This window comes from Oncorhynchus keta, chromosome 2 (genome assembly GCF_023373465.1).
Source record: "Oncorhynchus keta strain PuntledgeMale-10-30-2019 chromosome 2, Oket_V2, whole genome shotgun sequence".
Lineage (NCBI taxonomy): Eukaryota > Metazoa > Chordata > Actinopteri > Salmoniformes > Salmonidae > Oncorhynchus > Oncorhynchus keta.
Genome location: NC_068422.1, coordinates 44,274,247 through 44,301,480, shown reverse-complemented (window position 1 = coordinate 44,301,480; position 27,234 = coordinate 44,274,247). Strand labels below are relative to the sequence as shown.

The 27,234-nt window shown below is 43.5% G+C and overlaps 2 protein-coding genes across 2 annotated transcripts; one reads left to right on the top strand and one right to left on the bottom strand.

Annotated features, from left to right (window-relative positions):
- LOC118400972 (glutamate dehydrogenase, mitochondrial-like) lies at positions 1-21,443 on the top strand. Its single transcript, XM_035798036.2, has 13 exons — positions 1-570; positions 9,187-9,267; positions 9,392-9,447; positions 10,470-10,533; positions 12,023-12,117; positions 13,757-13,936; positions 15,035-15,172; positions 15,399-15,536; positions 15,744-15,824; positions 17,522-17,645; positions 18,552-18,643; positions 19,400-19,462; positions 20,355-21,443. Exons 1-13 carry the CDS (start codon positions 168-170, stop codon positions 20,472-20,474), a joined length of 1,635 nt encoding a protein of 544 aa, XP_035653929.1. The 5' UTR covers positions 1-167; the 3' UTR covers positions 20,475-21,443.
- Positions 21,444-21,613: 170 nt separating this feature from the next.
- Positions 21,614-24,568, bottom strand: LOC118400978 (RNA-binding protein cabeza-like). The gene is made up of 3 exons (XM_035798046.2): positions 24,401-24,568; positions 23,036-23,263; positions 21,614-21,908 (listed from the first exon to the last, which is right to left on the bottom strand). The coding sequence occupies exons 1-3, from the start codon at positions 24,468-24,470 to the stop codon at positions 21,790-21,792; spliced, it is 417 nt and encodes a 138-aa protein (XP_035653939.1). The 5' UTR covers positions 24,471-24,568; the 3' UTR covers positions 21,614-21,789.
- Positions 24,569-27,234: the final 2,666 nt, after the last annotated feature.

Below are 27,234 nucleotides of genomic sequence, written 5' to 3'. Positions count from 1 at the left end.
TCTCTTAAAGAAGCGGAATGCACGACTGCTGTCAGATCAGTACGAAACAGGACCAGAAGCAGAGCAGTTGTCTCGTTACACGTTTGGTTTCCCCCTACCCATTTCATTGTCTTCCCCTCACTTTGCTTTAAGTTTCATTCGTTACTAACGCCTTAACTCAGTGAAAAATGTACAGGTATTTCGGAGAATTACTTACTCGTGGAGCAAGCGGTGCTCTGGCCTCGGGATGTGTCAAGTCGGCTCTTCCAGTTTCCGCGTCGCTGATGCGGATGCGCCACTACAGCGAGGTCGCAGGAGAGAAAGATGCAGATGACCCCAACTTCTTTGGAATGGTGGAGGGATTCTTTGACCGCGGTGCAAATATCGTTGAGGATAAACTGGTGGAGGACCTTAAGAACAAGGAGACGCCAGTGCAGAAGAGACACCGAGTACGCGGAATTCTCAAGATCATCAAGCCCTGCAACCATATACTGAGTGTATCGTTCCCTATCAAGCGAGACGATGGCGAATGGGAGGTGATTGAGGGATATCGTGCCCAGCACAGCCAACACAGGACCCCCTGTAAAGGAGGTAAGCCGGCGAATGGGTGGTGCTGAAGCGGAGTATAGCTCGCATGCTATCTAGCCTATCAAGTTGAGAAGCGGGTAGCTGCAAACAAATGGCCTAAGGTGTTTAGAACTAACCCAACTGGACTACACCCTGTCAGTTCCAATTGGAACAAATGAGCCATAGTGGGCAGAACTAAGCACGACCTAGCGAGATCCTATTGGCTCGATCTACTATCGTCTGCATAACAACGCTATTAAATTTTAAAAAAACTTTTTTTTAAAAACTTTTCATAACAGATGTTTTGGGAACATCAAACTGTATTGAGATCAAATGTTTCATCGTTGAACATTTGCAGAATGTCGGCCAAAATCCAACTCGTTTCACCTTTTCCCACTTCCATATTTGGCAGTGAGTGGAAACGCCAATTGGATGCTTCACATTTAAACATCCAGTGAAATATCTGTCTCATTGTTCTGTCTGTGATAGGGCGGCTGGAGTACGGGCGAGTGGGTGTGTCGAAAGAAAAGTAGTGGGTGTGTCGAAAGCGCTCCGCTATAGAGGGAGTTATTTTATGCTGTCCAGGTTTGAACCGGGCAATGGCCCATGTCATCTGGCGAAAAGGGTGGGTGCGGAGCGCCCATCTCAAACCGTAATCTTTGCCTCTAGGTCATGTTGTCAACCAGAAACATAAATCTCTTTTGTAATAAAATAAATGTTTGAATTTTCACTTGGAAGTTCTTTATCTGCCTTATCAAAAGCGGTCACTTTTGCATGGGAACGCAGAATCCTACTAATTACTATAGTGCTTAATTATTTAACGTTTGGTTTGAGAGGACATGGCCACCTGACAGACCGGGGCACCAAATAAGATGTTCAGTTTAAAAAAGGTTAAGGATACAAGAATATGTACATATCTGGCTGTGTTGGCAAAATCATTACATATCCCATCTAGCCAGGCTGGGAGAGGCTTCCTGTTGTCACAGTTCCAAGACAAGTCATGCCGTGTTCAAAACAACTGGGAACAGGGAACTCCGTAAATCTTCGGGCCTCTCTTTAGAGCTCTGACTTTCAGACCTAGAGATCACTGACCTCAGGATTTGACCTTGCATTTTTCTGCGTCCCAATTGTCTTGAAAGCACCATAATATCTGAAAATGTAGCTAACATGTGTAATAGGCTGACCACACCGCTCGCACATGCTTTGCAAAATAAATTTAGAAGTCTGTTATTCAATTATTGCACCCACACTGCTCGTGAGTGTCTGCGTTGCCAAGGGCTAAAATAGAACTCCTTTCTATTTCTGACCTAGATCGCGCTGCAAGTCCTGCCTCTCCCATCTCCTCATTGGTTTATAGAAGCAGGTACCCACATGCCATCTCCTCATTGGTTATACCCACGTAGGTGATTGAAAGATGAACTGTGTTGCTGGTTGTCGTGGTAATGCCATGAAAGTTTAGATGCCAATCACCATATAAATTCAAGGATGAAAGCCTGGAAGGAGGAAACATGACTAGAAACGATTCGATTGACTGTTTTTATGTGTGGATTAACCTCTCTAGGATATGTGGTACGCCACCTCGCCAACGGCCAGTGAAATTGCAGGGTGCCAACTTCAAACAACAGAACCTTTGATCTTCACCGGATGGCACTCCCAGGACTCCATTTTAGACCACAAATGTGTGTTTTGTTCGATGAAGTTCATCTTTATGTCCGAAACCTCCTTTGAAATTGGCGTGTTATGTTCATAAATGCATTGTCTCAAACAAATATCTGGTGAAAGTGCAGAGAGCCACATCAAATTACAGAAATACTCATCATAAACATTGATGAAAGATACAAGTGTTATACATACGATTAAAGGAACTTCTCCTTAATGCAACCGCTGTGTCAGATATCAAAAAGGCTTTACGGCGAAAGCACAACCTACAATTATGTTTGGTCAGCTCCTAGCCACAGAAAACCCTACACCCATTTTCCAAACAAGGAGAGGTGTCACAAGTGAAAACTAACATTAAAATGAATCACTTACCTTTGATGATATTCATCTGATGACACTCCCAGGTCTCCCATGTTAGACAAATGTTTGTTTTGTTCGATAAAGTTCATCTTTATGTCCAAATACCTCCTTCTTGTTGGAGCATTTAGTCCAGTAATCCAAATGCACACTCACAAATAAGACATTTTTTTAAATGTTCAATAATATTCCAACAGGACAATTCCTTTGTCATTAGAAAGGAAAGGGAACGGAGCTCGCGTGCGATAAACAACTCTAGGCTTTCAGCCTGACCACTGGTTGAAACAGCTCTTATTCGCTCCCCCTTCACAATAGAAGCCTGAAACAACTTTCTAAAGACTCTTGACATCTAGTGGAAGCCGTAGGAAGTGCAATCTGACCCCATAGACACAGTATACAGTACACTACCTCCAGATTTCCCACTTTCGGGTTGGATTTTCCTCAGGTTTTTGCCTGCCATATGAGTTCTGTTATACTCAGACATTATTTTAACAGTTTTGGAAACGTTAGTGTTTTCTATCCAAATCTATGCATATTCTAGCTTCTGGGCCTGAGTAGCAGGCAGTTTACTCTGGGCACCTTATTCATCCAAGCTACTCAATACTGCCCCCCATTCCCAAATAAGTTAATTGTCGGAGTAGAGGACATTGTGCATTTCAGGTAAAATAACAACCGAATGTTTATATCCCAGGACAAATTAGTTAGCAACAGCAAGTTGGCTTGCTAGCTAATTTGTCCTATTTAGCTAAATTGCCATAAATGTTTAATGCTTTTTGACCTGTCCCCAATTTATTGTCATTGGTTCAGAGTTTGTTTTGATATTTTAACCTGTGTGTCGTGATCGCATTTGGTGTAGGTGGACAAAATGCATTTATGCACGATGGCGCATGCGCGTAGCCGGTTTGGATTCCGTGTTGGCCCTTGGCAATGCAGAGCCTCGTTGGCGCAATAATTTAACATAGATTTCTAAATGTACGCGACGCAAGCGGTGTAGTCAGCCTGTTACCCATATACCTGGATGAACTCTTCTCCTCTGTCATGGATGCCATGGTTGCCCTTAGCTAACCAACTGCATTCAATGTTGGCTGGCTAGCTAACATTAGGCTTTAACTAGCGATGTAAATGGCTTTCTGAGATACCAATAATATTTCTACACAGGTTGTAGAAAAGGCCCATGGAGTTGGTGGAAGAATCCCTTAAGTCATGGCCACTTGCTCAGCTAGGCCAGGGGCTCTTTAATTAGGTCAGGTGGAAATGTCAGACAGATCTCAACTCATTAAAAAGAGGAAATCGCCATCGCCCGATCTCGCTGCTTTCTCTTCCTTAACTCCGTCCGTCTAATCCAAACGTTCTGTGCGTCCATGAATCAACAGACTACCCAGTAAATATACCACTTCATGGTTAAAGGAATTCCTGCCTCAGTCTCATCCATTCCTGTCACCTGACCTGTGACCACCTGTTCACCTTCACTGTCAGTCGTCCTACCTGTCTACTAATCTTTCAATGGTCCTTCGAGCAGGATGATGACTGAACCAAAGACGGGTGAAAAGGAAATGGAGAAGGAAGAATTGTCTGATTCCGTACTTGATCAAGTACAGAATCTCCTGTCCAAAGGGGATTTCAAGGTCCGACAATGGGCGAGTAACAGAGCGAGGTTATCCAGCACCTCCCGCCACAAGCCAGGTCCAGTAGTAGTGAACTATGGCTTTCGCAGTCTGGCGCTAACCCACAAGAGCCCACTCTAGGACTGAGATGGAGCTGCATACCAGATACTGTGGGGCACAAGCACTGCTCAGCCCTGAGTACGGAAACCCCCACTCTGCGCACCATCTATCCGAACCTGGCCAGTCAATACAATCCCCTTGGGTATATCCTGCCATACACAACCCAGGCCAAAGTCTTAGTCCAGGACCTGTGGCAGACCAAGAGGGACTGGGATGAACCAATCCACCCGGCTGACCTAGTAGAACGATAGATCTGTTGGGAAACAGAGTTATCGGAACTCTCTGAAGTCCAAATGCCAAGATGTTATGTACCACCCTGTGTTGACCAACTGGGATCATGCTTGGAACTGCATGTGTTCGGTGACGCTTCGGAGTGCATCTAAGAGTGGAGGATAAGGCAGGCCACACCCATGTCTCCTTTGTCATGGCCAGGTCCAGTGTCGCACCCAAGACGCAGCTGTCAATGCCTAGGCTGGAACTCGGTGCTGCCCTTTCCGGAGCCCAGTTGGCCTCTCGGAGTCCTGCAGGTATAAAGTGTTCGTCGGAACTCGCATTGTGGAAACCCAAGACCTAACAGAAGTCCAGGACTGGGGGTATGTTGACAGCATAAACAATCCTGCTGATGACGTTACTTGTGGTAAAACCCTTAAGGAACTGGCTCAACCCCATCGCTGGAACTTGGGACCACCATTTCTGTCCCAACCAGAGAACGAGTGGTTGACAGCTCTGTCGTGCGGCCCCTCTGCAACCAACTGAAGCTCATGAGTTAAGGAAGTCCGCCCAATGCTACAGAGGAACCAACAACCGCTCTCCCTGACCCAGCACAATACCTAACACTGCCGGATCTGATCGCCGCCACAAACCGGACCTCAGATGGGGTGGCTTCCATACCCACCTCCCTCGCGGCAGAGACACTACTCCTACAGCATGCACAGGCAGTTAGCTTTCCTGAGGAGCTGAAAGCCGGTAGGGAAGTGGCTAAGGACAGCCATCTTCTCTCTTGCCCCAGAATATGACCAAATCCTCGGGGTGATCAGAGTCGGAGGGAGGCTGCACATAATGTTAGCCAGCGAGCCAGCCAGCTAATGTTAGCTAGCTAGCTAACAGTACGCCTTAACTTGCAATAAAATCAACTCTCTGACCAAATTAGAATGTATAATATCTGAAAATGTAGCTAGACTCTTACCCGTATACATGGATGAACGCTGCTCCCTCTCTATCATGGATGCCATGTTTGCCCTTAATTTGAAGATGAAATCCGGAGATTTTATACGACAGCCGCCCGTGTTCTCTTTTCGAATCCCACCGCATTGGCAATCATACTCTGATTCAAACAAGCATTCCACTGATTTCAAAACTTGATCAACTTCCTCCATGACAACACTGTTGATAGCTGTTTCTTCCCCATCACTGACATCAGAAGACTCTGCAATGTTTGATTCAATGGAAATGTTTTTACCTAAATCGGATTTCCTCATTGTCTGATTCATTCAGAGTAAGAGAGTCAGCAAGGCATGATCATCCTCCAGAAAATAGTCCATCACAACATTTTCCCACTGCACTGATCTTTGTTGATAACACCTGTTAAATACAGTTGTGAGCAGCAGAAACACTTTTGCAGTTTTTTATGATATCTTTTTTTAAAGCTGTCGTACGCGGCCTCCTGAGTGCCACAGTGGTCTAAGGCACTGCATTGCGGTGCTTGAGACGTCACTACAGACCTGGGTTCATTCCCAGGCTGTGTCACAACCGGCCATACCAGGAGTCCCATAAGGCGGTGCACAATTGGCCCAGTGTCGTCAGGGTTAGGGGAGGGTTTACGTGGCTCATAGCACTCTATGCCTCTCCTGTGAAGTAGGGACGTGCCTCATACGCCTAGCTTCTGAAATGGGTTGCATTTTGTCTTGTGCTCTTTCCAGGGGTCACTCGTAAACAAAGGGGGAGAACAGATTACATATTGTCCCTGGTGGCCTTTATGACCTAGTCATATAATGAAACCCATTCTAGCTCTGGTGACCAACTCAAAGGCAGGAAGGGTGATCCCGGTTCCCGTGTTAATGTGTAATTGTAAATCACCCCCGTTGTGCATGGCCTCCTCATGGGCCCTCGAAACAACACCACATTACCTACAAAACCGACACACACCTGAGAGCGAGGGAGAGTAACACAATCACCAGATGGTGCCACAAAGTACTATGGGTTGCAACTCCGTCACTAGGTCGCATCATTGCCATTGTTATCATCGTTCCACAGACGCTGCAGCCACATTGGTGTCCAAAAGTAGAACGGGGGCTAATGACTGTTTCGCCTAGTGATGTAGTCGAGTCACTAAACCTAGAGTCCAAATCAATTCCCAAGTCCCCTGTACTCAAGACCAAGTGACTCGACCATTGGTGACTGACAAGTCATAGTCCCAGTGCTCGAGTCCTGGTCTGAGTCACTGGATCCACATGAACTCAAAATAAAGTCAGATATGTTACCAGGCCCACATTCAGTGGCGAAACGTTCTTGAACGTTACAGGTAGAAATACCATGAATAGAGCCAACGTTATTTCTTATTCAACATGTCAGAAGTATGCTTGTTCAGATAGAAATATGCTATGTAGAACATTAGTCTTGCTGACCGCACCCCAGGTTGTTAGCTATAGCTAGCTAATGAGGTAACATGACTGAACAAGGTGTAGCCTAAACCAATGATTAATAGTCCAGTCCGCAAGTAGCTCACTTTTAGAACGGACCACGATATGCTTTATGAATGTAAAATGCAGTGCCGCTATTATGGGTCATATATTTTGAACGTTAAGGGCTAGCCCTTAACGACGTTTTCAACACGTTTTCTCTTAGGAAAAGAGGAAGACTTTGCTACAGAACCTGGCTATGAAATGTAAGGGGGAGGGTTGAACGCGACTACAAAGTCTACTTTTCTATACTTAAGGGAGAGAAACATAACTAGACAGTTGTTTTACTATTAAATCCAATGCATTTTCTTTTGTTATTAAGTATAGCAGCTGGTGTTTCTTAACCAGGCGAAGGGTAGCTAACTAGAAGGCTGGTGGTGACAAATTTTAGTCACAGATAATTTAGTCTTGTTTTAGTCAACTAAAATGAAATTATATATACTTTTTTTTCTGGATCTATTTCAGTTAGTCTCGTCAATCGCCATTGAAAAATAGGTGTTTGGCGATTTTTATTTATTCGCTGTTTTTGTTTGACGTAATCATCAATTAAGGTATATTGTACTGAACATATCTACTTTACAATGCTTTACTGTGCTGAATTGTCTACAATGGGAACTCAGTAGTCACAAACCACAGTTGGGTCACTTGTCCATATGTCAACTGACATACAGTAGGTGTATGCCTATTGCCTATGGCAGATTGTTAAGTATGAAATCTGATTTTGTTGAAGAAAAGTGGTGGTGACAAATTAAACTAATCACACCAAACCACAATTATTTCCCCAGGGGAAATGCATTAATCTCCTTTCAATCCTAAATCCTGTTTGGTCTGCTTTTGAATAGAACACCTTTCCCAAAATCTGTTCTCTGCATCAATTTTTAACCATTAGCTTCATATTGCACGAATTAGAAATATCCTACTTTTTATTCAGCTATTAAAAGCTTCAGTGTCTTCAGAAGTAGAAGGGTTTGTGAGGTAATATGTGTAGTATATAGTGGTAGTCTGTGAACAAGACAAACCTACCAGGACCACACCCAGTTTCCATCTCACTATGTTTTTCCTCTTTGTGGAGGAGAGGAGTGGAGGGGGCCTGGCCTGTGGTCTCAGGAGTGAGGGAGTTTTTTTAAGCTGGCCCCGGGTGGGTGGAGTTTGCACTGGGTGAAAAGTGATTGATGGTATTAGCTGTAAAACCTGGCTGCCTTCCAGGTGTGAGCAGGGCGCCCCATTCAAAGCATTATGGTGAAGTCTACTCAACAAAGTGACGTATGTCAGACACATGGAGTAGTGATTTAGGATTCTGAGCATGCGAAAGTGTTTTTGTTTTTGATTTAAAAAAAGGGGGGGGGCTTTATCTGCCTTCACGAGGAAAACTAGTTTGAAAGTTTAAGCATACACTTGTGTTTCTGAACAATGCACCATACTGCCTGGTTGATAATAGGACTGGGCGGAGCAGATTACTGTTTGAGAAGGGCGCTCCTACCTCCCTGCTTTTGCCCGGTCGCATTACAGGCCATAGCCTAGTGCAACCCGGTTCAGCCTAATTGAATCCCCTCAGTGAGTCATAGCGCAAGGCGGTGTGTGTGGTTTCTACCTCCCTCAAATGCAAGCGTCTCCTCTCCTACGGAGCTCTAGTGTAACTCTCAGACACTGGGCAGCTGCAACCATTTTGTGCATTTCCTAAAACTGCCTCCCTGCGATAACTACAAGAGGCCTAGTATGAAATGGAGTATTTGGATTTTGTAAAATAAACAATATGGAGTCTTGTTCCAGAGCTGACTGGGCTGGCATAGACAAGGGCAAGCCTACATTGGACAAATTGTGCCCTCATTTTCTCTCCCGCTCATACTCCTCTAAACAAGTTCATTTTTTTTATGAGTGGTTCTGAGACCAGTTAAAGGCTTAGTAATCAGGGCGCAAAATACCCCCGAGCTTGTGATTGTGTGCGAGTAGGCTAATTGCATTAATCCACCTCCTTGTGTTGGAGAATAAAATCCCAACCTGATGAAGCTAGTGGGATCGCTGGTTTTATTGTACAGCAACTTATTAAGACATATTGTTTTCGTCATGCAGAAAGTATAAAGTTAAAGTATACCATTTTCCTAATATTCTTATACACACGTACTCTAGCTCGAGGTGAAAATGGGAAAACGAAACTTTTTTTTCAGCCATGTTTGATATCACAGGTTTCGCTCTACTAACTCTGTCATGTTGTGTTTTTCCAGGTATCCGTTACAGCACCGAGGTGTCTGTCGACGAGGTGAAAGCCCTGGCCTCGCTGATGACATACAAATGTGCTGTCGTGGGTAAGGGCTTTTTCTAAGCCTACACAGTATATTCTAGACACAAGTCCTCCAGACATAAGTAATTCTTTATATGGCCTATTGCTGTTCTTTCTGTTGCAACCCCGTCCATTTAAATCCTTTACAGATGTGCCGTTTGGAGGAGCCAAAGCTGGAGTGAAGATCAATGTAAAGAATTACACTGTGGGTATTCGTGTGTTTCTGGATTCGCCAGAGTATTTGATGACATACTTATTGTTGATGTCCTTTCACCCAGTCACGTGTCACTTTCACATTAGCTTTTAGGGTGTGTTCCCTTTCAACAAGGCCATTTGGTCTTTTATTGTGAAATGGTTTATCTGTGATTCTCAGAGCTTAGCATACAGGCTCACATTACCAAGTCATCTAAACCAGTGATTAGAGTGTTGTCATGGCATTTAATTTTTACCTCACTTGGTTCGTTGCTCTGTATTTACCCCTAGTGCAGGATGTTCTATTATGTGACCATTCAGTGGGGTTTGTTTTCGCAGTGATAGGAACAAGGATGCGGGAATCCTCCACCTTCAATTTTGACCCCAAAATAGTTGGATTACTTATAGAAAATATGCATATCCTGCACTTAATAAGGTTCTCTTTTGAATTTGCAAATGACATGATTAAGTGCAGGTTGTACATACTGTATCAGAAGTTAGTAATATATTGAATATCTTGTGTAAAATAATAGATCGCCCCATTCAGTGTTCTATAGAGCTCTACACAGGAAGCTGTTAGTCATTGGGATCTCGCTCCCCTTCCTGTTGCCAGCCCAGTGCTGACCCATCCCGTCTGTTGTTGCCAGTGGCCCCAGGGCTCCATTAGGCATTGGCAGCTCTGCTCTGGGGGAGAACTGCTGAGCCATCAGCTGGTAAACATCATGACTGGGACACCCACCCCCCTCTTATCTGCTAGGCTGCTGGCTCTGAAAGTTGAAGAATTTTAGTCACTGATACTCAAGGGCTTTCTGTCCTTGAGCCAGGTGGATGAGTCACTTTTGGTGTTCTTTTGAATAAATTCAAGTAATCTCGCTTTTAACTTAGTCGTATTAACTTACCTGAAGACGATGTTGCTTCTTAATATTTGAGTAGGAAGTTTTTGTTCTGTGATAGTAGTGCCTTTACTTCTTTTGTCTGGCTTTACTACCAGTGAAATATGCAATGCCCTTTATCATACTGTTATACTCTGTGCAGGACAATGAACTGGAGAAAATCACCAGAAGATTCACCATTGAGCTGGCCAAGAAGGGTTTTATTGGTGAGTAGTGTCCAGGGGAACATTGAAGGCTGCTGGTGAAAGATATCTGGCGGTAATGTCTATGGCCGCATTAACACATGGTCCCCTGGAATGGGTCTGCCTTCCCCCTAGCGCATACTGTCAGAGTCAGGGTTTCATGAGCCCAAAGTGCAGTACACACAAATGGCCACAATGCGAGAGGGGTTAAACAAAAGGCTTGACAAGGCATGAAGGCAGCTTGACCTTCCAGGAATCACAAGGGGAACCTCTCAGGATGGGAATACAGGGAAAACGGGTACACCAGAAACGATCTAAAACGCAATAATCGCCAAAATATTTTTGGGGGGTTTTGACATCGCAATTAGAGAAGAAGTTCACATATATATATGCCATTTAGCTGACGCTTTTATCCAAAGCGACTTACAGTCATGTGTGCATACATTCTACGTATGGGTGGTCCCGGGAATCGAACCCACTACCCTGGCGTTACAAGCGCCATGCTCTACCAACTGAGCCACAGAAGGACCACAAGGTCACATTTCCTTGTAACAATTCCCTATCACTCCCGAGGTCGTCCGCTTGTTTAAGAGTTATTTTAGGGTTATGCATTCAATGCTTGAAGTGCCTGTGACCTATTAGGGGCTTCTAGCATGACAAGTCCACATTGTTTCAAAAGGCAATAATTGCTCTCTTTGTCGCTATGTGTTATCCAAAGCTGTAAATGTGGTCCACATGGTCACTAATCAGCAAGGTATCAGACCAGTCCAGAGGAGGCTGTTATTAAAAGGCATCCCCAACATTCTCCCATAGAGGGAGGAGGGGACTGTTTGTATAGCTACATGTTTTCGAATAGACTGACGAGTTTCAGAAGAAAGTCCTTTGTTTCTGGACATTTTGAGCCTGTAATCGAACCCACAAATGCTGATGCTCCAGACACTCAATTGGTCTAAAGGCCGGCTTTATTGCTTCTTAAATCAGAACAGTTTTCAGCTGTGCTAACATAATTGCAAAAGGGTTTTCTACTGATCAATTAGCCTTTTAAAATGATGAACTTGGATTAGCTAACACAATGTGCCATTGGAACACAGGAGTGATGGTTGCTGATAATGGGCCTCTGTATGCCAATGTAGATATTCCATTCAAAATCTTTCGTTTCCAGCTACAATAGTAATTTACAACACTGTATTTCTGATCAATTCAATGTTTTAATGGACAAAAACAAGGACACTTCTAAGTGACCCAAACATTTGAACGGTAGTGTGTGTGCTTAAGGGGTGTGTAACCCTGCATGGCAACCATACCCTCTGGCACTGTGTCTTCCGTACACTGCCATAGCTTCAAAGTGGGCCATGAGTGCCTCTATTGTTTCACAGCAATATATTTAGATGGTTCTACATGTTTCAGTAAGAGTTTGTTGGTGTATTGGTTGTTTCTTCTTTACTGAAGCCATTTTAGTTATCCTATAAGTTTACTTTAAAATGACATTATTATTTTGTCTTTCTCCTGTCAGGACCTGGCATTGATGTCCCTGCCCCTGACATGAGCACTGGAGAGAGGGAGATGTCATGGATCGCTGACACCTATGCCAACACCATGGGCCACCATGTACGTGCTCCCTGTATAAACCCACTGCCCTCTCCAACAATAGACATTGAGTTTTCCCCAGAACTTCCTATCAACTCAGTTAAATGGCTTTTAACAATTACTGTAAACCACTGAAATGAATGAAAAATGAAATGTGTATACAGGTAACTGCCAAAATACAGAAAAGTGGCAACACAAACGTGTCTTATCGGGGTGTTGGTCCACCGCGAGCCGTCAGAACAGCTTCAATGCGCCTTGGCTTAGATTCTGCCTGGAAGGGATGCAACACCATTCTTCCACAAGAAATTCCATAATTTGGTGTTTTGTTGATGGTGGTGGAAAACGCCGTCTCGGGCGCCACTCCAGAATGTTCCATCAGTGTTAAATTGGATTGAGAGACACGCATACAACCATTAAACCACCTATGCTCCTTTGAGACCCGCTTTCAACGTCACCGAGATCTCCTCTACTAGCAACTGGCCATTTTTATACATAACCCTAAGCATGATGGGATGTTAACTGCCTCATTAACTCAATAACCACACTTATGTGGAATAACCTGCATTCAATATACTTTGTATCCCTCACTTTCTCAAGTGTTTGCTTTATTTAGGCTAGTATATACGTAACTTTCTCAGGTGTTCCTCTGCTTTGCATATTTTATCACCATTAATCTGTTCATGTCTTATCACCCTGATAACGAAGCGATTGTTACACAACCGCAGACCACAAAGCTGAGCTTATCTGTGTACGGTTGCTAAGTAGTGATTCTGTTTGCACACTAGCCATCCCTATTGTCTTTGCTGAGTAAACATCTCCACTATGTCACTTTTTTTTCCCCTATCCCTTTTGTTGATTAGTGTTTTTCCAGGAAGTTCTGCTGGCCTCGTAACCCCCGCTCCTTGGCTCCAGACAGTATTCTGAGATCCATTTCCAATCGCCCTGGCGGTAGAGGAAGTGCTTTTTGACTTTCCCATAAACTGACACTTCTACCAGTATTTTTCTTGTCATAAGGCTACTGTTCCAGTTCTCATGACAGCGTTTCGAAAGACGAAGCTCAACCAGTCTCTTGCTGGATTGCATGCTCATATATGTTTTGTTGATTGTCAGGGAGCACTCCAAAAGGTAAAGCATTTCAACTGTACACTACAACTTCTACCCTATAGCCTCGTCATAGAAGTTGGTCTCAGTCTAAAAAACAGCACTATGAAGAGATGTGTGCTCTTGTGCTGTCTAGGATTAGGCTTATCACAGTTTGAGGACAGGACAGTGCTGTGGACGATACCAGTATTGTGATATTTGTTAGTATCGTGGCAAGGAAATGCAACACGAAGCGGATTTAACTTCTTGAAGAAAACCGAGAAGAGGGCACAGTGACTTTTTTGGGGGGGGGGAGGCATAGTCATCGACTGCAGATTGCTAATTAGATTTGTTTCTGAGTCAAATATTTCTTTAGTGGAGTCTCGCTAGATCCTTATCGTTTCCCCTTGAAAGACTTGTCTTCAGTAGATCCCAACATATGTTGTCTACACTGTCCAGAGTACCTAATACAAGGTTTACAAAATATGTATAATAAAATGGCCGACTTGAGGAATTTGTTTTCTTTGAAGTTGCTAATTCCACCACTAACCAATCACACGCTCCTCTCCTCTGTGTCCAGGACATCAACGCCCATGCCTGTGTGACTGGTAAGCCCATCAGCCAGGGGGGCATCCACGGCAGGATCTCAGCCACCGGGCGTGGAGTATTCCACGGCATCGAGAACTTCATCAACGAGACGGCCTACATGACCCAGTTGGGCCTGAGCCCCGGCTTCGCCGACAAGACCTTTGTCGTCCAGGTACACAGACACGGCACTTATTGATTAGGAATGGCATTTCAAAGCGTCTTTCATCAGGTTTCAAAGCAATAAGAGGTTTGGCTCTGCACCTAACAGTGTCTTCTGTTATGGCAGCGCTGTTTAATGCAAGGTATGCATCTACTTCAGCACTGCTTATATGTCTACAGAATGACTGTACCTTTTGGCACTGAGACCAAGCATTAAACCTTTATGTTCCACATATAGATTCCCTCCCTCATGTTGACAAGATATCAGCTGTACGTGATTCAGTGCAAAATTGGCCAGAGAATCAATTGCTCTGTTCTGCAGCCTTCTAATGTAATTATGGGAAATGTCATTGGGAAAACATCTTGGAGGCAAGATTTAATTTGATCCAGATGCCTTTTTAAAAAAAAAATGTGTCTAATCTAAAGCATACTTATCCCTTGAAATCCATACCTAACGAGCATGTTTCTGCTCGACCTGGAAAGACCGGGGGGAGGGAGTGCCGTCAGTAATCTAGGTTGCTGACTTGTCTTTCTATTGGCCGCTGCTGTAGTGGAGCTGCCTACTTTCCTCATGTCATAAATAATTGATATCTGAGTGATGTATGAATATGTTCCGGATGTTAACAGGTATTGGAATATCCACTCTGCATGGTCATCAGATCAAGCACAACATGTATTTTCGTTTTGTTTAGAGGTAGCAACATTCGAGAGTACTATTAGATGGAACCCACGAGGTCGGTATAATCACGAACAGACGGGATAATGGCTCGTTAGCAAGGTGTTCCATTTGGATGTGTAGAGGACTGTCCTCCCTCCTACAGTAGAACACATTGCTACTGCTAATTACAATCTCTACTGATTACTGTGTCCTCATTAGCGTTAGCGAACAATAAACTCATTGGACCAGAAGACGCTACATGACATGTTTACTGTGCCAACCGAGCATGTGTCTCATGAACAAGAACATAAACGTAAATGGACATTTGGTGCAAACAAGCGGAACAGGCTTAGCAACTCGTGAATGATCTACCACAGGGCACCCAGGTTGGAACCTCTTTGGCCCATTTTCTCTATTTTATTCTGAAGCGTGTCCTTCTTCCTCTTCTCCCAGGGTTTCGGTAACGTGGGCATGCACTCCATGCGTTACCTACACCGTTTCGGTGCCAAGTGTGTCGGTGTTGGAGAGATGGATGGAAGCATCTGGAACCCCAATGGCATCGACCCCAAGGAGCTGGAGGACTACAAGCTGGTCAGTACACAACTCCTAGCTACGGTCAATAGCCTGCAGGTTGCCCGACCTCTGGCTGTTCCCTGTCCTTGTGGGGAGCACAGTGGAGCGTACTGTCTAAGGCTACCACCTAGAGGACGTACAGTGTCCCTACACTTTGAAAGTCCCCCACAGCCATACAGCCATCTGAGACTGATGACAAGTGGTACTGTCTACTTTATCTCTCGTCTCTCGTCCTTCTCACCAGCAACACGGCACCATCGTGGGCTTCCCCAACTCTACACCGTACGAAGGCAGCATCCTGGAGGCCGACTGTGACATCCTGATCCCCGCCGCCAGCGAGAAGCAGCTGACCAGGAACAATGCGCACAAAATCAAAGCCAAGGTCAGACCAGCATTGGGCGATGTGCAACGATTCCACATGAATGTGTTTGTTCCAGTCAGTTTGAACCGGGCAGGCTAATTGGGGGGTGTTTAGTCATGTTTATGTAAGTTAGGTAAAACGTACACAATCATCACTAATAGTAAAAACACATTTGTGGAGAGCTGGATTCTGTATGTTGATTGTATTTAAATCCTCTGTTTGTTCCAGATCATTGCTGAGGGAGCCAACGGCCCCACCACTCCGGACGCTGACAAGATCTTCCTGGAGAGGAATATCATGGTGATTCCGGTAAGAGGCTGCAATCATATTTCAGACTGCATATGAATTAATTATCCACTTGTGTAGTTGGGAAATATTTATCATGTTTGTATATTATTTATACCTCACATGCGACCCGTAATAAGACTGTAGCGTGTATGCTAACAAATTCTATTAAGTTAATTATCTGACTCCATAAAGATGATTTAGCAATGTGCAAGAGACTGTAGTTGAGTTAAAGTATTAGAAAGGTCTGGGAATGGAATTCTAAAGGCTAATTGGTTTAATTACATTGTAAAATGAATGAATTCACATACAAAGCTTAAAGGGATACTTTGGGATTTTGTCATTGAGGCCCTTTATCTACTTCCCCAGGGTCAGATGAACTCGTGGATACCATGTGCTAGCAGTTTGAAGGGAGTTGCTAACTAGCTCTAACGCAATTGCTAACTAGCGTCAGCGCAGTGACTGGAAGTCTATGGGTATCTGCTAGCATGCTAGTAGATACCCAGTTTTCAGCTGTGCTAACATAATTGCAAAAGGGGTTTCTGATCAATTAGCGTTATCTTAAAATGATAAACTTGGATTAGCTAACACAACGTGCCATTGGAACACATGAGTGATGGTTGCTGATAATGGGCCTCTGTACGCCTGTGTAGATATTACATACAAGATCAGCCATTTCCAGCTACAATAGTGGTCATTTACAACATTAACAATGTCTGCACTGTGTTTCTGATCAATTCGATGTTATTTAAATGGACAAAAACATGTGCTTTTCTTTCAAAAACAAGAACATTTATTTATAAGTGACTCAACTTTTGAACGATAGTGTAGATACAGGGCCTCATTGCCAAAATCCTGACATATCCCTTTAAGTTACAAGGCATTACTAATATTTCAAAGCATTATTCAAGGCATGAGAGGGAGAGAACGAGACAAAGAATCCATTGCTTGTGCCTTAGCTCATGGGAGAGGGAGACAGAGAGAGACAGAGAGAGAGAGACGTCATAGCCTGAAAAGCCACGCCCCAGGTATCCCTGGGGTGGCGAGAGAAAGAGAGAAAGAGGGCGAGTGTATCTCACCAGCGCAGGTCAGGAACAAAGAGACACAATGAAGCTCAGACCCTTTTTCTAACCCTTTGAATATGTTTATATATAAATCCGAGTTAACTCAACAGTAATCCTATTGGTCAACTTCCAATCAGATAGCAGACCTACTGGATGTTTTCACAACAGAACCTACTGCTTCAGAGATGTGAGAAAATGGGGAAAGGCAAGAGCAACGCGGAGAATGCTGAATTCTTGAGAAGACAAACCCTCTTACTTAGAGTTGATAAGAGTCCCTTCAGGGGCTGGCCCGCCCTACACCTGTAGCAGGTTCCATTAGATTCTGTTGGTCCTGGAGACGTAGATATTTTTAGTCTGTTTCACAGACCAAGATCAACAGCAGAAAAATAGCCTGGAAGTAGGCCAGATTCTGACTTGTTAAATCTACATGAAGACTGGGATTTCAGGAACATTGATGAGTTGGATTGCATACCTCTGGGTTCCAGAGTCTGACTCTACTTCTTTGATTGGAGATGAATCATAGTCCAGGGATATTTTAAGACAATGCATACAATAACAATTATCATATATTTGATTTAGAAATCAATGTAGTGCGGATAGTTGCTTCATCTGTCTCTGACTTCACAGCTCTTGATTCGCCCTCTCTTGTTTATTCAGGACATGTACCTGAATGCTGGTGGAGTGACTGTCTCCTACTTTGAGTGGCTGAAGAACCTGAACCATGTCAGCTACGGTAGACTGACCTTCAAGTACGAGAGGGACTCCAACTACCACCTGCTCAGTAAGTCTGACATTTCTCTACCTGTAGCGAAGCACTCACTCCTACTAAGTTCAGCCTGCTCTCTGTTATGTCACAAAGATGGATGTTGTTGATATTGTATTATACTAAAGTGTAAATCTTTAATTACTTCCCCGTGTCAACGGGGAGATTTGTTAGAATGGGAATGAGAACTATTAGAAATGTCAAACCCAAGGCTGATTAAACACAATGTTGTTTTTTTTACAGCTGTGACTCATGTTGCACATAAAAAATGTATTAGACTGCAGAGTAGGCACACGCGCACGCACAGCACACAGAGTACAGCACACAGAGTACAGCCCCTCCTCCGTGCCTGGTGAGGGAGAACATTGTCAGTCCCTTTATGTAGGGTTTCCAGGAAGAGGTGGATGCTGACTGTCTGCAGGCCTTGTCTAACACTCACCCTCTTTCTCTCTTCCCGGTCTATCAGCAGCATCAATGAGGCAGTCTGATATTGTGCACATGAATTTTCACACAAAAGCCCCTCAGAACATGTATGTAGATTCGGTTTTCACATTGCAGTGGAGGACTGAGCTGGGGTTAAGCTAGTCGCTGAGTGGGATGGTTTCTGAATATTTTAGAAGCTGAAGCCATTCCCTAGTCTCACGAGAGTGGCAAGACTGGACAGTGTTGGAGACATGGAAAAGAGCTCAGAATAGATACGGCTGTGAATTGCCAAACCCATGAAGTTTTTGTAGAAAAATAACATTTATACCAGATGATTAATGCAGGTGAACTAACTAGAAAATGACCTAAAATTTAAGATTTATGAGCTGTATCCTTCATGATGGTTCAATGAGGATTTAGTCAGATTCATATCCATATTCACTACAACATAATATACATCATCTAGTCATATACATATGAACTGTCTGTGGTCTCCCTCAGTGTCCGTCCAGGAGAGTCTGGAGAGGAAGTTTGGGAAGCACGGAGGAGCCATCCCTGTGGTCCCTACCTCTGAGTTCCAGGCCAGGATCGCTGTGAGTACAACCCTCCCCACACTGGCCTTTCTATGATCCTGGATTACTCTCCCTTCAATCAAACAATATTGTATTAAGATATGATATACACTATATTTACAAAAGTATGTGGACATCCGTTCAAATGAGTGGATTTGGCTATTTCGGTCACACTCGTTGATGGCAGGTGAATAAAGTTGAGCACACAGCCATGCAATCTCCATAGACAAACATTGGCTGTAGAATGGCCTTACTGAAGAGCTCTGACTTTCAACGTGGCACCTTTCCAACAAGTCAGTTGGTCAAAAGTATGCCCTGATAGAGCTGCCCCGGTCAACTAAGTGCTGTTATTGAGAAGTGGAAACGTCTAGGAGCAACCGACTCAACCGCAAAGTGGTAAGCCAGTGTAAAAAGTTTTGTCCTTAGTTGCAACACTCTACATGGTCAAAATGTAGCACTACATGACCAAGAGTATATGGACACCTGCTGGTCAAACATCTCATTCCAGAATCATGGCGGTGAGCTCTACATCACTCCAGCCGACACTTGGCATTGCGCATGGTGCCCTTTTGTCTTGTGTGCGGCTGCTCGGCCATGGAAAACCATTTCATGAATCTCCCGACAAACAGCTTTTGTGCTGACGTTGCTTCCAGATGCAGTTTGGAACTCTATATATCACAGTTAAGCTGCATTTCTCCAGAGATGAGTAAGGGTTTAGTGGGCTAAATGTGAGCTCTGAGCCCTATTTTCAATGTATTTTTCTCTGTTTGATTCCAGGGAGCTTCAGAGAAGGACATTGTGCACTCAGGACTGGCCTACACCATGGAGAGGTCTGCCAGGGTAAGAGGCCGATTGCTTAAATATGGTTATCTGGGCTAAATGGTTCCTCACAGGTCCAGGGACAGAGGTTTTATTCAAAGGAAATGCTGTGTTAATCCAACACAAGGTCCTGAGGCATCCCATTACTCCTGTTCGGGGAAATGAATTCTTGAAAGTTGAAGTCATGCTTCAACGGTCCAGTGACAAGCTCCATTTCTGTTTTCACATCTCATTACCCAAACAGCACTAAGCTCATATTGCCTTTTCACTGCTATCTTGCCACCATTTTTTTTGTTCCTCATTCATGCTCATAAAATAAATCTCTCTCGAACATGGTACACACACACACACACACACACACACCCACATCCACACCCACATCCTCTCTCACTGGTTTGCTGTGCGTGTGAGCAGTGGTAACTGGAGCAGCTTTGTTAGTCTCTCATCATTGCTAAGGCCCAGCACTGATGCCAGAGAGAGCAGAGATAGGATGAAGATTCAGACCGTTACCCTGCTCCCCTCTCCCATTAACACACTATCTATCCCACAAACACAGATGACTTTAATGTCACGTCTGACTGAGGATCCAGCCTTGGTGGAATGACATCCCCCTGCATCATATGGGGTTGCCTATACCATCTCCCAGGAAATATCGTACTCTGTGCAGACATACTGCATTAGTGTCTGCTGGTTTGTTACTTGCTTATTGCTCCCTGGGGGTTATTTCTTTAAAAGTACACATAGAGATGCTTTATTATCCTGTGGGAATGGATCACTGCATTGATAATGGAACAATAGTGGTGTATTGCTGTAGGTAAGAAATGGAGGAGGGGAAAATAATGATTACTTGAAGGGACACTGAGATGAATATCTTGGTTGAGTTTATATTCTTTGTTTTCTCTCCCCTTTTTAGCAAATCATGCGCACCGCTAACAAGTACAACCTGGGCCTTGACCTGAGGACGGCAGCATACGTCAACGCCATCGAGAAGGTCTTCAAGGTGTGCAACGAGGCTGGTGTTACCTTCACATAGGCGGCTCCTCACCACCCCGCCCGCCTCCTGTCTGTCCGTCCACCCGAGCAGACCCAGGCCCAATCACACAACATATCAAGTGTTTACATTTTACACATGACCATTAGCTTTACTCGTTGTATATGTAAAACCAGCCAAGCAATATGCACCTTCTTTTGCGTTCTCATGTCTTCAAGAGAACCCATGTTCTAGCTTGCCTTAAATCCAGTAGGGCTGTTCTATGATGCTACTGTGTCTATGGTCATTTTTTTTCCCTTTACCGTAGAAACCTCATTTATTTTCTCAGTCATTCTATGGACTCCAACCCATTTATTCCTGTTACTATATTCTTATGTCAGTAAACACCAAAAATTCTGGTTTACAGCTTTCACGGGATACTGCTTTTATGAATCAGTGTTGTGCTTTTTCAGCATCTGTTATGGATCTACAGACAGATTTGAGTAAGTTAGTCAATATAATAGAATGTAGAGCGTATCAGAAACACACTTAAAGCCTTAATTGCACCGGTTTCTCCTGTGGTGAAATGGAGCAAATGTTTACCTAAATGGAGAAAGTTTTCTTACCTACACCAGAATGTTCTTTCTATTTAAAGTCTCCCAATAAGACTTCAGTGCGTTTATAAAGCAGTGCACAACGTGTGCTTCTACACTATTCAAGATTATATCATAAAATACATTTGTTACAAATACAGACTTATTACATGTTTGTAAGTAGGTTGACACAACACTAAAACGCTGAATTCCAGAAGATTGTTCTGTTCACCGTTTCGGTGTCTTTGTTCTAAACCTGAACGCTTTGTCTTGCGTCAGAATTGGACCCATATCAGAATGGTTTCTGTGCTGAAGGCTACTGGAAGGGGAGATGGGAGGGAATATGTGAGAACGGCCTTTATTGACTGCTTTGGGATTCTATGTAAGAGAATTTGTACTGCCTTTTTGTTGATACAGAATTAAACTTTCAAATGCTCAATTGTTTTTATTTAATGTATTCATTGATTCAAACCAGAAACCATGATTTCCCCATGAGGTATGGGAAGATATTTCCATTGAAGTCAATTCTGCGTATTTTGTATATCAATAGCTAGGTTTTGGTTGTGTAATCCCCACTAAATATTTCATCCAACATTGGCCTACTCAACAGACTTTTGAAATAAACATTTTTATTTATTTTTCAAATATAATACATAACATTAACATTACACAATGTAGCATAGTGACAGTAATAGATTATGATGGTAAAATAATATATTCTTCATAGGCTATAACCAGAGGTCTGACTGACAATGAGAAGAAGAGAAACCGCTTCAAAGTCTGACTCAGCCGAAGAGACTTTTCCCAAATGACAGCACTTGGTCTGCGGCGCTGTTGTCCTTAGATTTGTCATCACTCTCACCAGACATCTCTCCTGCAATTTCTCCCAGTGTGTCTGTCAGGTCTGAAGGATAAGCAGAGTTTAGCAGGATTGTAGAATGTATAGATGAAATGACCGGAGTTGGTGAGGCTACAGATGGAGCTCAACATGAATTATTGTCTAAACAGCAGCAGCAAAAACAGCTGCAAAGCTTAAATCAGACAATATATTTACATTTGAGTCATGTAGTAGAATATCTTATGCAGAGCGATTTAGCTAGGTGATACAACCATATATCACTCTCTCCATCCAATTGGCAACACATTTTCATGCTGAACATTCTAAATCTGCATTAAAACAATAGGCCTATGCACATTTTCCCTTCCAGAAATGTATTTCCATCAAATTGACCTGTTGCGGATAAAAGCCTGTGTTTGACAGTGCACATAAAAGGTTGGAGACAGGTTTTCAGACGTTTTCGGCCGTCAGATGACAGGCAGGGGGTGCTGTTTGGAAGCTTCATCGCAGCCATTTTGTACTCCTCCATTGTAAAAAAAAAAAAAATGCTATACTTTGGAGCTTTTTTGAAAAGACACCTTAATGCAGACTCTTAAAAGATATTATGTGAACTAAACATAAACATGTTATATAAAAACATTCCATTTTTAGAGAGTACTAATGTTATTGTCCCCACTACAACAAATACATACTTAAATACATGTCATTTTGTTACTTTTTTGAAATACTGTTGAATTCCATTCATTTCTATAGAGGGAGGACTGCTCCTAATGAGGGTTACCAATATGGCTGCTTGTGGCTTCAAAGCCTCTCATTGGTGACAGTAACATAATCAATCCAGGGTTTATACACATAGTTGGTCCTGACATTAGGGGGAAGTGTTTTCAACGATTTGGGTGCCAGGTCAGAGAAGAGTTTTGACAGGGTTTTGTTTAGAAGGGATACAGCTTTTTTCTAGATGGACTTTTCGTGGCCTTAAGATAAGGGTTTTTCTAAATTGACTTTGAATAGCCTTAAGCAAGCAAGGGGCAGTTCCCCTTGCTTCATGTGGAGAATATACAGGAAATACAACATACTAAGGCACACCTGAATAGGATGCATGAGGTTTGTACTTCATAGTACTATGTCATTTGTACATTATTGTACTATGTAATGTAGGGTATTTATTTATTACCAAATGTAAGTTGATTTACCTCTGTTACCTCCTCCGGCCCCACCTGCTCCAGTACTTGACTCTTCTTTCTCATCCTTGCCAGAGAAGAGACTTCCGAAGCCGCCTCCCTCTTTGTCTTTGCCCTTGTCGTCATCCTTTGATCCTCCAAACAATCCTCCAATACCCCCACTGCTGCCCCCGCTGGACTCCTCCTTCTTTGAATCATCCCCTCCAAGCATGCTCTTCACCTTTTCTTTGGCAACTTTAGCTGAGAAACATCACCAAGTGAACTGTTTAGAAATCTGACCAGAAACATATATGATGCATGAAACTAAAATGTGATTATTGTTATTATTATTATTATAATTATTGTTGTAATGACACCCTTCTACTGTATTTTAAAGTTTAATCAACTGTGTGATGTCGTATTTGAAGATACTTCAGAGACAGCAACAGTCTACGATATAAAATACATCTGTGGTTTTATTTATTTGGTCGCAGATGCCACATTCACGATGACCTTCTATGGGTGTAGCTTTACATAGTGGACTGGCAGCATTGTCAGACAACATTACAAGCAAACATTTCTTCGGCCTACATGTTGTTGACATCTCGGTAATTACACTGTGATGCAGCTAGTTTCAAGGATATGCACATTTAACAAACAGGAAATGCATATTGGAACATAATTGTGGCCTAGCTTCCAGTACATTACTAAAAGACAAATGCCATGTATTGCCTTTTGTATGCTTCCCGTCATGAGCTGTCCATAAATGACATGGTTAATAAGCACAAGTTGAGGCTGATGCCGAGGTTCCAGTTGCCAGTCAAATCCAGAAGGATTCATCTCACTTTCTCTGTTAACATCTAATTAGAGTAAATGAGAAACTGTGAAAACAGAGGATCAGATTGATTCAAAGCGTGCTGACATGCTTACAAAGAGTTTAGAGGAGAGATGGTCGGATCATTATTTACTGCAGCTGAAAGAGGAATGTCATTGAGCTGAGTTTACACGCTGATCTGAGCGCAGAGGCCAAGGCGATGGAAAAAATGACAAAAACAAGTCAGGTCTGTCCAAGCCTAGCAACCGCCCTTAAATGCCAAGGTTTGTATGACAGAGGCCCAACTTATACCAAAGGATGCTGAGTTTTAAAAGTAAACGTCAGTTTGTGTGTGTTTATGTGTAAAAGTGGATATTTAGAGGAAAGTGAAATGAATCTACGTTTAATCATTTCCAGCTGCTACCAGCCTCACTCCAGCCTATGCAAAGTAGGACAGTGGAACGCTCCACAGAAATGAATCACGCAGAACAAAAGTCAAACAAACCAGTTCCAGCTGTGCGTCACTCCCTTCTCCTCACTCAACCCCATCTCCTCCCCCTTTCCTGCATCCCCCCAATGCTCACCTGCCGTATCCACTGCCTGGTCCACATATTTGTCAGCCGAGTCACCCAAAATGCCTGAGAGGAAAGACATGTCTCTGAAGAGTAGTCAGCGTCTCAGTGTGTATGAGTCTGAGAGAGTATGTCGGAGTGGTATGTGGGGGCGGAGGAGGGCATGGAGTCTTATAGAGGTTGGCACTCTCAGTCCCTAAGCCTACGCCTCTCATAGCTCTACCGATTGGCCAGAGAGTTCAGGATATGGCAAGAGGGTGTAACTCAGGACGGTAGGAAGGGGAAGGGAGGGGGGCTGGCTTGCTTGCTTTTGAGAGTGAATTCCATGACTGCTTGCCTTTCCCCCCGAATAAAAGCTTCTTTGTAGAGCTCGGTAGCTACAACACAGCACAGGAGTGAGTAGCCTGTGAATGTGTGTGTTGGGGAGGCTGGCTCTTGGAAACTGTGAAAGGAAAGTTTGGCACGCTGCCCTGTCTCCACCCTCAGTAGGAATGCTTGAAATGACCATAATGATACTCTCTGTCACAGACGAAGAGATGAAAGGGGCCTAAATGCAGTAGCCAAAATACAAGTCTGCCCATTGGAGCAGAGCTCTGTTTTGAGTCTGTCTTCAAAGTGCACCATGAAGAGTGGTGGGAAAAACAAGAAACTGTCCATCTGCCATCATTCGTGTGATTGGTTCAACATTCCACAAGCTCATGAGTAACCGAAAAATACTGCATCCACGAGACCTGTGCTCGCAATGAACAATGTAACAAAGTAAGAAATCAATCGGCCATGAGGCTACTTACCTCTCATCAATATTTGATGATGCATTGTTGTGGATTCTATTTCTATGGTTGTGCCATATGACTCATCAATTTGCAATGTACTAATATCCGAGTTTGCATAGGATCTGAGGTGGGATGGTGCATTCACAATTTCCTTTATTTTTTTTATCTCAGACATGCTTATCCTGACTTTATCTATAATTGTATAAGAGCGCCTTCTTTTTGAGTAGATGTAGACCTACAGTGTACACATAATACAAGACAGTTAGACAGGAAGGGGGATTCGACACCAGTGGGAGCAGAACATATTTTGGGTATCTCAGATTGTTCTGGCAAATCTCACATATGATAGTAAATTGTCAAATACGGAGTATGTCCAGATAATGAAACACCATTTCCACATTCATTTATTCAACATTACAAATATGAATATGAATATCTCTAAACTACCCTTCTTTACTATTTTTAGATATTTCCTAGTTCCGACTAGCACATGAATGCAACATAAGTCTCAAAAGCCAGACCCTAGACAACACAGTGACTAAAGTTTGGTTTCAATGATAGACCCTCTTGGCATAAAGGAGCGATGTCACTGCCTACGTCGATAAGGGAAAATGAATCATCACGAGGTATGTCTGCCAAATCACAAGGCAGACATGCCAGAACATTGCAATTCAAAACACAGGTTTGCAGGCAAAATCTTTGCAGTGGTTTTAGTTAAGGAAGTTGTTGCAAACTAGCCATTTGCCAAAAGCACTCCATAAAAATAACCTTGATGATCTGCATCTTGCTAGCTTTATTACATTTTTTACCTTTATTTAACTAGGCAAGTCAGTTAAGAACAAATTCTTATTTTCAATGACAGCCTAGGAACAGTGGGTTGACTGCCTGTTCAGGGGAAGAATGACAGATTTGTACCTTGTCAGCTTGGGGGTTTGAACTTGCAACCCTTCGGTTACTAGTCCAATGCTCTAACCACTAGGCTACCCTGCCGCGCCTAGCTACTACACTGAACAAAAATATAAATGCAACATGCAACAATTTCAATCATTTTACCGATCACAAGGAAATCAGTCAATTGAAATAAATTCATCAGGCGCGAATCTCTGGATTTCACGACTGAGAAAACAGATATGCATCAGTTGGTCACAGATTCCCTTTAAAAAAAGCTAGGGGTGTGAATCAGAAAACCAGTCAGGATCTGGTGTGACCACCATCTCCTTCGCATAGAGTTAATCAGGCTGTTGATTGTGGCCTGTTGTCCCACTCCCGTTCTGGATGCGCAAAGATGCTGGATATTGGTGGGAACTGGAAGACACTGTCATACACATCGATCCAGAGCATCCCAAACATGCTCAATGGGTGACGAGTCTGGTGAGTAGGCCATGGAAGAACTGCGCCATTTTCAGCTTCTAGGAATTCTGTACAGATCATTACGACATGGGACAGTGTATTATCATGCTGAAATATGAGGTGACGGCGGGGCGGATGAATGGCACGACAATGGGCCTCCGGATCTCGTCACGGTATCTCTGTGCATTCAAATTGCCATCAATAAAATGCAATTGTGTTTGTTGTCCGTAGCTAAGGCCTGGCCATACCCTAACCCCAGCGCCACCACGGGGTACTCTGCTCACAATGTTGACATCAGCAAACGTCTCGCTCAAACGAAGCCATACACGCTTTCTACCGTCTGCCCAGTACTGTTGAAGCTGGGATTCATGTGAGAAGAGCTAACTTCTCCAGCGTTCCAGTGACCATTGAAGGTGAGAATTTGCCCATAGAAGTTCGTTGTGAAGCCGAACTGCAGTCAGGTCAAGACCCTGGTGAGGACGACGAACACGCAGATGAGCTTCCCTGAGACAGTTTCTGCAGAAATTGTTGTGCAAGCCTACAGTTTCATCAGCTTTATTGGTGGTGGTCTCAGACAATCCTGCAGGTGAAGAAGCCGGATGTGGAGGTCCTGTGCTGACATGGTTACACGTGGTCTGCGGTTGTGACGCCGGTTGGACATACTGCCAAATTCTCTAAAATGACGTTGGAGTCGGCTTATGGTAGAGAAATGAACATTGTATA